This window comes from Oncorhynchus nerka, linkage group LG3 (assembly GCF_034236695.1).
Source record: "Oncorhynchus nerka isolate Pitt River linkage group LG3, Oner_Uvic_2.0, whole genome shotgun sequence".
Taxonomy (NCBI): domain Eukaryota; kingdom Metazoa; phylum Chordata; class Actinopteri; order Salmoniformes; family Salmonidae; genus Oncorhynchus; species Oncorhynchus nerka.
Genome location: NC_088398.1, coordinates 15,830,977 through 15,844,449, shown reverse-complemented (window position 1 = coordinate 15,844,449; position 13,473 = coordinate 15,830,977). Strand labels below are relative to the sequence as shown.

The following is a 13,473-nucleotide window of genomic DNA, read 5'->3' as shown; positions in this document are numbered from 1 at the left end:
CTTTTGTGTGTGTGTGTTAATGACAAGTAGAACATTCTTCCTTACTTTATTTGGAAAGATTAACTTTATTAAAACTACAAAAATAGACGACACAATGAATTACAATGGCACCAAGGTAAGGTAGCAAGCTTTCTACAGAGGAACAAAAAGAAGAGACCCCAACTGTAACAAAGTCATTCCATATATTAGTCAACAAAATAACAATTCTGTCCTTAAAATATATGTACACATCAGGTTCAGCTTCAAAGACAAAGGATGACATCACTGACAACAAGGAGATTCTGAGTAGTATACAGGAAATATATACACTGTAGCCCAACTAAACCCATATTTGTATATGGGAAAAAGGTCAATGGAGACACATACTGTATTCATATGGCACCATCAGCTCTGCTGGGTATCTATGTAACACTGGCAGAAAGCATGTGGTGTTCTGTCTTTCCTCATAATGCAGACAGAGGTTTTCCAAACCTCTATTTTCCTCCTTGAGAACATTGAGGCAGTTCTATTTGAACAACAATCCACTGATATGAGTCATGAATACATGATAATCTTTAAGATGCTAAATCACAAGACCTGACACTGACCTGTTTTTCTGTTTAGAACTACATCTATTTTGACCAGCAATGCCATGTTGGACTGCTATCGATACTAACACCAAGGGGATACAGACTGTCTGTACGCTCCAACATCCAGACTAGCATACCAACATGATACTCGTATAGTGACATGATGCATACCAGTGTTGTGGGAGCTACTCTGAAAGTGTTCATTAGTTGTTCAAGTACTGTAACTACGCCCCAAGACTGGCCACGACTCTAGTATTCTAGTGCAGGTATTGGGGCGTGCGGACAGAAACAGCCTTTAAAGTGCAGCTGGTAGTGTATTGGACATATACATGAACCTCCTTTCTGCATCTGGGTCACTGCGTCAGACCCAGCTCCGCTATTCATCACTGGTAGAAAATCACATCGCTCACCTCACTTACACATGAAAATGGTCATTTACATATATCAGCCCCCACTCCCCTCTAGTCGTCAATCCATCTGTCCATCCGTGTTATGCTGTTCCATCAGCTAGTCACCAATCACAACTGTCAGTTTCACATGTGATGTCAGCACAGGCAGTGCAGTGTGTGTTGCTGTGGGCTGTACTATTCCAGCTCTCATCAGGAAGGATGTCTCTCTTCTGTTAAGTTCAAATCTCATAGTCTGTAGCCGTTCACAGTGCACCTCCCCTACTGTACCTGTTCTCTCAGTCAGTGAGGCTCAAGTCACATGACACCAGTCAGTTCTCTCTGGCTCCGGAAGTCCAAAGGGTTCCAGTTTGGAGGTCTGGTAGAGTAACAACCATATCTCTATGGTAACAACCACACACTTCCTGTCCTGGAAAGAGTCCTCGAGTCCAGATCAGTTCACACCCTCTATAACTCCATAGTTACAGCTCAGAGTGGATCAGTTGTGAGAGATATGAGTGAGACTGCAGAATGAAAGGCTTCTGGATTGGTGAGATACTGAGTTGGGTGGAGTGGGAAGCAGAATGTGGAAGACTATAGTCACAATGCCAGCCAAGTCTGGGCTGAGGAGCTGACTGACTGACTGGCTGGCAGCATTGTCTAATGCCTGGTGTTACAGACTGCTGGTGGAACAGCTGTTACTGTGTCTGCTACTGGCCTGTGTATGAGATACCATCATTCTGCTTGCCAGACTTTAACGGGTAGGCCAGAGGAATATAATGCAATATTCAGCCACACTCGTCTGGTTCCATGAGACATTTACATTTACATTTAAGTCATTTAGCAGACGCTCTTATCCAGAGCGACTTCTAGAGACAACCTTAGACTGGGGTCTGGGATGGAGGGTTTGGAGCTGGGAATAAGGGTCTGGGAAGAACTGGGTTATATACTAAGACAGCAAACCTTGTGTGCAATTTCATCTCTGTGTGAAAAATGTGTGCGTACCGTTTTGAGATGGAGAAATGTTGACAGTATGAGAATATATATAGACCTTCACCAGTAACCCTAGCACATGATTTATACAAATAACAAAAACATTAGCAGGTCAAGTAATAAAATATCTATATAGGACAATGTGTTATTAAGTTTATCCCAACATGTTAATATGCTATTAAACTATGAGTGTCAGAGTATTAAAGTCTGACATGGATACATAATCAGATTGGTATTGTTGATATTCTTTGATCAACGTTAATCAGCGTTACACATTCATTTTAGCTTCATCTACATTACCAAGCATTGTCACACCGCCTCCCCATACGTCTTACAGCTTCCCTGTGTTCGCTAGCAGACCATTGACAGACCATCGTTGGTCCTGGAAGCACTATGCAGAATCAGACATCAACCCACCACCGCACCAACCACTGTGTTGTGTTACATTCTTATCAAGACGCTCAGAGACTACTCAGGGGGGTAAAGGGGTTTGGGTTGTGGTCTGTCTTGTGGGAGTGAAAACCGAACCAGCGGTGTCTCAGCCCCATCCGCCCATCATAGAGAGATACAAAATATACAAGCAGGCACCCGTCCCTCTACTGCACACCTCTCCCTCTACACCTCCACCACTTCTACACACATCCCTCGCTCAAAGCACTCATCTCTACGATGAATGGAGGAATGGAGGTAGGAGGAGCCGTCTCTAATCCCTCTCTCTCCATCTCACTCTTCCATTCCTCTCTCCCCCTACACCATGTTCATGGCATCCTCTGTGAGGAAGGAGTGAATGTGGGCAAATGATGGGCGGAGCTTGCAGTCCCGGTTCCAGCAGCTCAGCATGAGGTCATAGAGACCCTGAGGACACACATCTGGCCTGCTCAGATACACCTGGGGGTGGGGAGGGAGGGGATGGGAGGGAGGGAGAGAGGGGATGGAGGGGAGGGGGAGAAAGAGAGATGGGGAGGCAAAGACAGAGGAGGGATGGGGGAGAAAGATAGAAAGGGGGAGGTGGAGGGGGGAGAGAAAAGGGAGGAGGGAGAGATGAGGCATTCCATCTACACACTTAAATGTACTGCTACTGTACTGTATGAGCCTGTGTAAGAGTGTGTACCTGTCTTCCGTGGTCCCTGAAGAACTCTCCGGCGTTGTCTATGACCTGTTCATCAGTCAGGTTGGAGTAGGGTTGCTCCTGACACACACTCAGCATCTCCCACAGAGTCACACCAAACGCCCACACGTCACTGGCTGTGGTGAACTTCCCCTGCAGAGACACACACTACCTGTTAGTTACTGGTTCGTTACTTATTTACCACAACTAACTTACTACTTGTCCCACCATTTTGTTTCTTTCTTTTGTAATGTCCTCATATCCTCCCTCTTGTTCTCTTTATGCCTCTCTCTTCTTCCTCGCCCCTCTCTCTCCTTCCTCGCCCCTCTCTCTCCTTCCTCGCCCCTCTCTCCTTCCTCGCCCCTCTCTCCTTCCTCGCCCCTCTCTCTCCTTCCTCGCCCCACTCTCTCCTTCCTCGCCCCTCTCTCTCCTTCCTCGTCCCTCTCTCCTTCCTCGCCCCTCTCTCCTTCCTCGTCCCTCTCTCTCCTTCCTCGCCCCTCTCTCTCCTTCCTCGTCCCTCTCTCTCCTTCCTCGCCCCTCTCTCTCCTTCCTCGCCCCTCTCTCTCCTTCCTCGCCCCTCTCTCTCCTTCCTCGCCCCTCTCTCTTCTTCCGCGCCCCTCTCTCTCCTTCCTCACCCCTCTCTCCTTCCTCGCCCCTCTCTCTCCTTCCTCGCCCCTCTCTCCTTCCTCGCCCCTCTCTCTCCTTCCCCGCCCCTCTCTCTCCTTCCTCGCCCCTCTCTCTTCTTCCTCGCCCTCTCTCTCCTTCCTCGCCCCTCTCTCTCCTTCCTCGCCCCTCTCTCTGCCTGTGTGTCCTCTCACCATCAGTATACACTCCCAGGCCATCCATCGTATAGGCAGCACAGCTCGCCCCTCTCTCTCCTTCCTCGTCCCTCTCTCTCCTTCTCACCCCTCTCTCTCCTTCCCCGCCCCTCTCTCTCCTTCCTCGCCCCTCTCTCTCCTTCCTCGCCCCTCTCTCTCCTTCCTCACCCCTCTCTCTGCCTGTGTGTCCTCTCACCATCAGTATACACTCCCAGGCCATCCATCGTATAGGCAGCACAGCTCGCCCCTCTCTCTCCTTCCACGCCCCTCTCTCTCCTTCCTCACCCCTCTCTCTCCTTCCCCGCCCCTCTCTCTCCTTCCTCGCCCCTCTCTCTCCTTCCTCGCCCCTCTCTCTCCTTCCTCGCCCCTCTCTCTCCTTCCCCGCCCCTCTCTCTCCTTCCTCGCCCCTCTCTCTCCTTCCTCGCCCCTCTCTCTCCCTGTGTGTCCTCTCACCATCAGTATACACTCCCAGGCCATCCATCGTATAGGCAGCACGGCTCGCCCCTCTCTCTCCTTCCTCGCCCCTCTCTCTCCTTCCTCACCCTCTCTCTCCTTCCTCGTCCCTCTCTCTCCTTCCTCGACCCTCTCTCTCCTTCCTCGACCCTCTCTCTCCTTCCTCGCCCCTCTCTCTCCTTCCTCGCCCCTCTCTCTCCTTCCTCGTCCCTCTCTCTCCTTCCTCGACCCTCTCTCCTTCCTCGCCCCTCTCTCTCCTTCCTCGCCCCTCTCTCTCCTTCCTCGCCCCTCTCTCTCCTTCCTCGCCCCTCTCTCTCCTTCCTCGCCCCTCTCTCTCCTTCCCCGCCCCTCTCCTTCCTCGACCCTCTCTCTCCTTCCTCGACCCTCTCTCTCCTTCCTCACCCCTCTCTCTCCTTCCTCGCCCCTCTCTCTCCCTGTGTGTCCTCTCACCATCAGTATACACTCCCAGGCCATCCATCGTATAGGCAGCACGGCTCGCCCCTGGATGCGGTAGTAGTCTCCAGCGTACAGGTTTCTGCTCATCCCAAAGTCTGCGATCTTGATGGGTCGCTCCCCGCCCCGGTCGCCCCCGCTCTCGCCCTTCTCACCCCCAACCAGGCAGTTTCTTGTGGCCAGGTCACGGTGCACGAAGTTCAGAGACGACAGAAACTTCATCCCTGAAGCTATCTGACTGGCCATGGCGATCAGAGCAGGGTAACTGAGAGGGAGGGATGTGTGGTGGAAGAAGAAGAGGAGATAAGAGGCAGAAATACAATATTTCAGATGCAGGTGTGTGTGTATATGCATCTGTCTTCATGAAAACGTGAGTGTCACTGCGTGTGTGTGTACTCTGTGTGTGTACGGTGTGTGTGTGTGTTGTGACGGCCCTGAATTTTTCTGAACCGTCTTAGTGCTTCTCCTTCTAATAGGGCGCTTCCCCTTTAATTCCCAATTAAATAGCCAGCATCAGCTGCTGTGGGGTTGTGATGGAGACGTGAATGAGGATGTGTTCAACCCTCAGTTCCGGAGCTGCTCTATTCCGTTTGTTTTGTTGCCGTTAAAAGTGTTTTGTAGCCTAATAGCTAGTTTACCCAGGATGGGATCCACTCTTTGCGTCTGTGGACTACACCTCTCTGTTGTTCTTCAGGGCCTTTCTCCGCTGGAGATCTGCTGGCGGATTGGATTGTCTGACTGACCCACTGACTACAACCTTTTTGTATACGGTATTTCATTTGTTTTGGGGTGATGAATACCGTGATGATTTGTAGTTGTAAGTGAGGACGTATTAGTATTTGATACGCTTTATAGTTGTGTGGTAAAATAATTGTTATTTTGATTGTAAGATTAATACTGGGTTTACGCTACACTTGTATGAACGGACAAACATTGCGTGACTAAGGTCACTTGAGTTCCCTGAACTCCTTTACCGGGCTGGACTCTTTTAGGCTAGTAAAACCAAATGCATGCTTTTCAACCGATCGCTGCCTGCACCCGCATGCCCGACTAGCATCACCACCCTGGATGGTTCCGACCTTGAATATGTGGACATCTATAAGTACCTAGGTGTCTGGCTAGACTGCAAACTCTCCTTCCAGACTCATATCAAACATCTCCAATCGAAAATCAAATCAAGAGTCGGCTTTCTATTCCGCAACAAAGCCTCCTTCACTCACGCCGCCAAGCTTACCCTAGTAAAACTGACTATCCTACCGATCCTCGACTTCGGCAATGTCATCTACAAAATTGCTTCCAACACTCTACTCAGCAAACTGGATGCAGTTTATCACAGTGCCATCCGTTTTGTCACTAAAGCACCTTATACCACACACCACTGCGACTTGTATGCTCTAGTCGGCTGGCCCTCGCTACATATTCGTCGCCAGACCCACTGGCTCCAGGTCATCTAAAAGTCCATGCTAGGTAAAGCTCCGCCTTATCTCAGTTCACTGGTCACGATGGCAACACCCATCCGTAGCACACGCTCCAGCAGGTGTATCTCACTGATCATCCCTAAAGCCAACACCTCATTTGGCCGCCTTTTGTTCCAGTACTCTGCTGCCTGTGACTGGAACGAATTGCAAAAATCGCTGAAGTTGGAGACTTTTATCTCCCTCACCAACTTCAAACATCAGCTATCTGAGCAGCTAACCGATCGCTGCAGCTGTACATAGTCTATTGGTAAATAGCCCACCCATTTTCACCTACCTCATCCCCATACTGTTTTTATTTATTTACTTTTCTGCTCTTTTGCACACCAATATCTCTACCTGTACATGACCATCTGATCATGTATCACTCCAGTGTTAATCTGCAAAATTGTAATTATTCGCCTACCTCCTCATGCCTTTTGCACACATTGTATATAGACTCCCCTTTTTTTTCTACTGTGTTATTGACTTGTTAATTGTTTACTCCATGTGTAACTCTGTGTTGTCTGTTCACACTGCTATGCTTTATCTTGGCCAGGTCGCAGTTGCAAATGAGAACTTGTTCTCAACTAGCCTACCTGGTTAAATAAAGGTGAAATAAATAAATAAAGGCCCGAGGTACAGGACATTTCTGGAGGAACCAGAGCTCATTATTTATTATATTGTTATGTGTGTGTGATCATTTATGTTGGTAATACAACCCACGCAAAAGAATACAGTTGTTTTTGAAGTTCTTTTCAATGTTTTAATGGTTTATGAAAAGTGTATTGACTTTTACATAAGTCCTTTGTATTGGTGTAGACTTGACGGACCAGATGGGACTCATTCCCTCACAAACCAAAAGGAGAAACCAATGTTTTCTCTGGTAGGCACAACCTACCTGGCACCCCTATTAATAATAACCTCAAGTCAAAACATTACAGTGTGTGTGTACTATGTGTGCGTATTACCTGATGGTGGGGGTGTTGTGTGTGGGTCCGGTCTTGTCCAGCAGGACTCTGTGTGAGAGGTACTGGTTGTGTGTGTGTACTATGTGTGCGTATTACCTGATGGTGGGGGTGTTGTGTGTGGGTCCGGTCTTGTCCAGCAGGACTCTGTGTGAGAGGTACTGGTTGTGTGTGTGTACTATGTGTGCGTATTACCTGATGGTGGGGGTGTTGTGTGTGGGTCCAGTCTTGTCCAGCAGGACTCTGTGAGAGGTACTGGTTGTGTGTGTGTACTATGTGTGCGTATTACCTGATGGTGGGGGTGTTGTGTGTGGGTCCGGTCTTGTCCAGCAGGACTCTGTGTGAGAGGTACTGGTTGTGTGTGTGTACTATGTGTGCGTATTACCTGATGGTGGGGGTGTTGTGTGTGGGTCCAGTCTTGTCCAGCAGGACTCTGTGTGAGAGGTACTGGTTGTGTGTGTGTACTATGTGTGCGTATTACCTGATGGTGGGGGTGTTGTGTGTGGGTCCAGTCTTGTCCAGCAGGACTCTGTGTGAGAGGTACTGGTTGTGTGTGTGTACTATGTGTGCGTATTACCTGATGGTGGGGGTGTTGTGTGTGGGTCCAGTCTTGTCCAGCAGGACTCTGTGTGAGAGGTACTGGTTGAGGTCCCCACTCTCCATGTACTCTGTGACCATAAAGAGAGGGTCGCTGCTCACACACACTCCCAACAGACTGATGATGTTGGGGTCCTTCAGACGAGACAGAATCTTCCCCTCCTTTAGGAAGTCATTCCTAGGATGGAGAGAGAGGTGGGGGGTGGAGAGAGAGAGAGAGAGCGGAGCGAGGGGTGGGGGGGTAGAGAGAGCGAGGGGTGGGGGCAGAGAGAGAGAGAGGGGTGGGGGGTAGAGAGAGAGAGAGGAGCGAGGGGTGGGGGGATAGAGAGAGAGGAGTGGGGGAGTAGAAAGAGAGGAGCAAGGGGGGGGGGTAGAGAGAGCGAGAGCAGCGAGGGGTGGGGGGTAGAGAGAGAGGAGCGAGGGGTGGGTGGGTAGAGAGAGGAGCGAGGGGGTGGAGGGGTGGCGAGAGGAGCGAGGGGTGGCGAGAGGAGCAAGGGGTGGGGGGATAGAGAGAGAGGAGTGGGGAGTAGAAAGAGAGGAGCAAGGGGTGGGGGGTAGAGAGAGCGAGAGCAGCGAGGGGTGGGGGGTAGAGAGAGAGGAGCGAGGGGTGGGTGGGTAGAGAGAGGAGCGAGGGGTGGAGGGGTGGCGAGAGGAGCGAGGGGTGGCGAGAGGAGCAAGGGGTGGTTGGTGGCGAGAGAGGAGCGAGGGGTGGGAGAGAGAGTAGAGAGAGTGGGGTGGGTGAGTGGAGAGAGAGAGAGAGAGAAAGAGAGAAGCGAGGGGTGGTGGGGTGGAGAGAGGAGAGTGAGGGGTTGGAGAGAGAGGGGTGGGGGTGGAGAGAAAGTAGAGAGAGAGTGGGGTGGGGGAGTGGAGAGAGAGAAAGAGAAGCGAGGGGTGGTGGGGTGGAGAGAGGAGAGTGAGGGGTTGGAGAGAGAGGGGTGGGGGTGGAGAGAGAGGAGTGTGGGGGGTTGGAGAGAGAGAGGGGTGGGGGGTGGAGAGAGAGAGCGGGGTGGAGAGAGAAGAGCGAGGGGAGGGGGTGGAGAGAGAGAGAGAGAGAGAGAGAGGGGTGGAGAGAGAAGAGCGAGGGGAGGGGGTGGAGAGAGAGAGAGAGGGGTGGAGAGAGCGAGAGATCAACAATTGAAACGAGAAAAAGCAAAAAAAAGTAGAGAAGAGATGGAGAGACAGTGAGAGCGAGAGATGGAGAGAGAGAGTGAGAGAGAGGTTCACTAAATGATTTAGATGAACTATCCTGAGACGGACCTGGCATTCTTGGAGGCGTCAGGGCGCAGTATCTTAACAGCCACCAGCAGAGGGCGTCCTTTCCTCACGTTGAAAGGGAACTCCAGGTTAGGCAGGTCCTGAGGGCTCTCTATCTCACACAGGTGCACCTGAGGAAGGAACCAATAGGAAAAGTTACCTTCAGACAACCAACAACCACAACTAAAAGTCTCTCACATGATCAGAAAACCACCCCTCTGCACCACAAATGACTTCAACGATGTCAGTCTGACTAAAGAATATAGAGAACGACAGAGCAGCGGAAGAATTTAGTGAGAGTTGTCAAGCTAACACACACTTACACATACACATGCACACACACACACATGCACATACACAGTATAGTTAAACACGTCTACACACACACATGCACACACACAGTATAGTTAAACATGTCTACACATACAAACAAGCACACACACAGTATAGTTAAACACGTCTACACACATGCACACACACAGTATAGTTAAACACGTCTACACATACAAACAAGCACACACACAGGCATACACACCTCTCCAAACTGTCCTTCTCCCAGTTTCTCCTTGAAGACCAGACAGTGTCGGGGCAGTTCAGGCAGGGGGTGCAGTCTGCTGCAGTGGGGCTGGGGGAGGTCTGGGCTGGCACTGCATACGTGTTGTTACCACTGACAAGACAAATCACAGCTAAGTGTATTGAAATTGACACACTTTAGGGTAGAAACACAAAAAAAGGCAATACAATATGAATAAAAGAACATAAAAACAAAGAAAGATCACTGATTCAAGTCCAAGTTAAAACGGTGGGTTTTTAATGGTGATTTAACCCTCCTACCTGACGCCCTGCAGGCTAACGATGTCTGCCTCTGCATAGTGGGGCACGCTGGCGGGGAAGGGGGGAGACAGGGCCGGGTAGGGAGGGGCATCGGGGTACGGGGGAGGCTCCTCCTGGGTGGGGGGCAAGCCCTTCTCCAAGTCCATACCACAGGCTGGAGGGAGAAAGAGGAGGGAAGAGGTTGTGAAAGGAGGGATAGAGGAGTGGAGAGAGGGATGGAAGAGTTGAGAGAGAGGCTCAGGCCGTTGTCATGACAACTTTGAGACAAATCACTTTATGTTAAAAGCACTTCCCAAAATGGAGTGAATTGATGCAGTGAGTGAGTGAGTGACAGACAAACGGTTCATAATCAAACACATGCTCAGAGCCCTGATGTCACTCTGTTATTCTAGACAGTATGATTCCAGCTCTATGGAGCTCCAGGAAGGGGGTGAATCCTGGTACTTCCCCCCCAGTCAGAGGCTCTTACCCTGGGCCCCATTATTGAGGCTCTTCTCCTGAGGGTGGGAGGAGCTGGCCCTGGCCAAAGGGAAGGTTAGGGGCCACGAGGAGCCTGAGCCATGCTGCCTCTGATCTGACAGGAGGAGGTCATAGGCTGGGTTGTTTAACAGCAAGGCTGGGGGGGGGACATGGAGCACATACACACACATGGACACACACACACACACAAAACACAAAATAAGGCAAACAACATGCGATATACACATCAAGGCAAAACACACAAGGCAAACACAGTACAGTACAGCATAACATAACACAGCACAACAAAAACACAACACAAGTTAGCGAAACACAGCATACCAGTGACAATACAAGGGGGCATTAAGTTGGGGAGAACAGAACAGGTCTGCAGAGCAAAGACCCGGCAGGGTTAACACAACTCAGACAATGAACAAATGTAACACCCACAGGGGTATAATGTACATGTGGGAGGATAATATTTCTGTTATTCAGCATAATAATGTTCCTGTGATAGTTATTCTTCTGTATAATGTGACACCGTTCAAATCTGACACAGTGGATAGTAAAGACAGCATAGTGGCCGCCTGCAGCGCAGAGCAACTAGGAATGCTCTCTCTCTTCCTCTTTCCTTCCCATCAGTCAACAATAGGTCTCTTATGCCCTGTGTGGGTGTGTGTATATGTGTTTATGGGTGTGTAGGTGTGTGTATATGGCTGGGTGGGTGTGTGTGTATATGTGTATATGGGTAGGTGGGTGTGTGTGTGTATATGGGTAGGTGGGTGTGTGTGTGTATATGGGTAGGTGGGTGTGTGTATATGTGTGTATGGGTGGGTGGGTGTGTGTATGGGTGGGTGTGTGTGTGTATATGTGTATATGGGTAGGTGGGTGTGTGTGTGTATATGGGTAGGTGGGTGTGTGTGTGTGTATATGTGTAGGTGGGTGTGTGTGTGTATATGGGTAGGTGTGTGTGTGTGTGTATATGGGTATATGGGTGTGTGTGTGTGTGTGTATATGGGTAGGTGGGTGTGTATATGTGTGTATGGGTAGGTGGGTGTGTGTATATGTGTAGGTGGGTGTGTGTGTGTATGGGTAGGTAGGTGTGTGTATATGGGTAGGTGTGTGTGTGTGTGTGTATGGGTAGGTGGGTGTGTGTGTATATGTGTGTATGGGTAGGTGGGTGTGTGTGTGTATATGTGTATATGGGTAGGTGTGTGTGTATATGTGTGTATGGGTAGGTGTGTGTATATGTGTATATGGGTAGGTGTGTGTGTGTGTGTATATGTGTGTATGGGTAGGTGGGTGTGTGTGTGTATATGGGTGGGTGGGTGTGTGTGTATATGTGTATATGGGTAGGTGGGTGTGTGTGTGTATATGTGTGTATGGGTGGGTGGGTGTATATGTGTGTATGGGTAGGTGGGTGTGTGTATATGGGTGGGTGGGTGTGTGTGTATATGGGTAGGTGGGTGTGTGTGTGTGTATATGGGTGGGTGGGTGTGTGTGTGTGTATATGTGTGTATGGGTGGGTGGGTGTGTGTGTGTATATGTGTATATGGGTAGGTGGGTGTGTGTGTATATGTGTGTATATGGGTAGGTGGGTGTGTGTGTATATGTGTGTATGGGTGGGTGGGTGTGTGTGTGTGCGTGTATATGTGTGTATGGGTAGGTGGGTGTGGTGTATATGTGTGTATATGGGTAGGTGGGTGTGTGTGTGTGTATATGGGTGGGTGGGTGTGTGTGTGTGTGTGTGTATATGTGTGTATGGGTGGGTGTGTGTGTGTGTATATGGGTAGGTGGGTGTGTGTGTATATGTGTATATGGGTAGGTGGGTGTGTGTGTGGGTGGGTGGGTGTGTGTGTGTGTGTGTGTGTGTGTATATGTGTATATGGGTAGGTGGGTGTGTATGTGTATATGGGTAGGTGGGTGTGTATGTGTATATGTGTGTATGGGTGGGTGGGTGTATATGTGTGTATGGGTAGGTGGGTGTGTGTATATGGGTGGGTGGGTGTGTGTGTATATGTGTATATGGGTAGGTAGGTGGGTGTGTGTGTGTATATGGGTAGGTGTGTGTGTGTGTGTGTGTGTGTATATGGGTATATGGGTAGGTGGGTGTGTGTGTGTATGGGTAGGTGGGTGTGTGTGTGTGTGTATATGGGTAGGTGGATGTGTATATGTGTGTATGGGTAGGTGGGTGTGTGTATATGGGTAGGTGTGTGTGTGTGTATATGTGTGTATGGGTAGGTGTGTGTGTGTATATGTGTATATGGGTAGGTGGGTGTGTGTGTATATGTGTGTATGGGTAGGTGTGTGTGTGTATATGTGTGTATGGGTAGGTGGGTGTGTGTGTGTATATGGGTAGGTGTGTGTGTGTATATGGGTGGGTGTGTGTGTGTGTATATGTGTATATGGGTAGGTGGGTGTGTGTGTGTATATGTGTGTATGGGTGGGTGGGTGTGTGTATATGGGTAGGTGGGTGTGTGTGTGTATATGTGTGTATGGGTGGGTGGGTGTATATGTGTGTATGGGTAGGTGGGTGTGTGTATATGGGTGGGTGGGTGTGTGTGTATATGGGTAGGTGGGTGTGTATATGTGTGTATGGGTGTGTGTGTGTATATGTGTGTATGGGTGGGTGTGTGTGTGTGTGTATATGTGTATATGGGTAGGTGGGTGTGTGTGTATATGTGTGTATATGGGTAGGTGGGTGTGTGTGTGTGTATGGGTGGGTGGGTGTGTGTGTGTGCGTGTATATGTGTGTATGGGTAGGTGGGTGTGTGTGTATATGTGTATATGGGTAGGTGGTGGTGTGTGTGTGTGTATATGTGTGTATGGGTGGGTGGGGTGTGTGTGTGTGTGTATATGTGTGTATGGGTGGGTGGGTGTGTGTGTGTATATGTGTATATGGGTAGGTGGGTGTGTGTATATGTGTATATGGGTAGGTGGGTGTGTGTGTGTGTATGGGTGGGTGGGTGTGTGTGTGTGTGTATATGTGTAGGTGGGTGTGTATGTGTATATGGGTAGGTGGTGTGTATGTGTATATGTGTGTATGGGTGGGTGGGTGTATATGTGTGTATGGGTAGGTGGGTGTGTGTATATGGGTGGGTGGGTGTGTATATGTGTATATGGGTAG

The 13,473-nt window shown here is 49.7% G+C and overlaps 1 protein-coding gene across 1 annotated transcript in view; it reads right to left on the bottom strand.

Moving 5' to 3' along the window:
* Positions 1 to 32: 32 nt before the first annotated feature.
* LOC115106092 (epithelial discoidin domain-containing receptor 1-like) overlaps positions 33 to 13,473 on the bottom strand; it is a 56,485-nt gene continuing 43,044 nt past the window's right edge. Inside the window, 9 exon segments of the mRNA XM_065008824.1 lie at positions 33 to 2,836; positions 3,060 to 3,209; positions 4,778 to 5,045; positions 7,780 to 7,977; positions 9,057 to 9,184; positions 9,589 to 9,653; positions 9,656 to 9,720; positions 9,888 to 10,041; positions 10,357 to 10,503. Coding sequence (XP_064864896.1) covers positions 2,696 to 2,836; positions 3,060 to 3,209; positions 4,778 to 5,045; positions 7,780 to 7,977; positions 9,057 to 9,184; positions 9,589 to 9,653; positions 9,656 to 9,720; positions 9,888 to 10,041; positions 10,357 to 10,503 — 1,316 coding nt within the window. The 3' untranslated portion in view covers positions 33 to 2,695.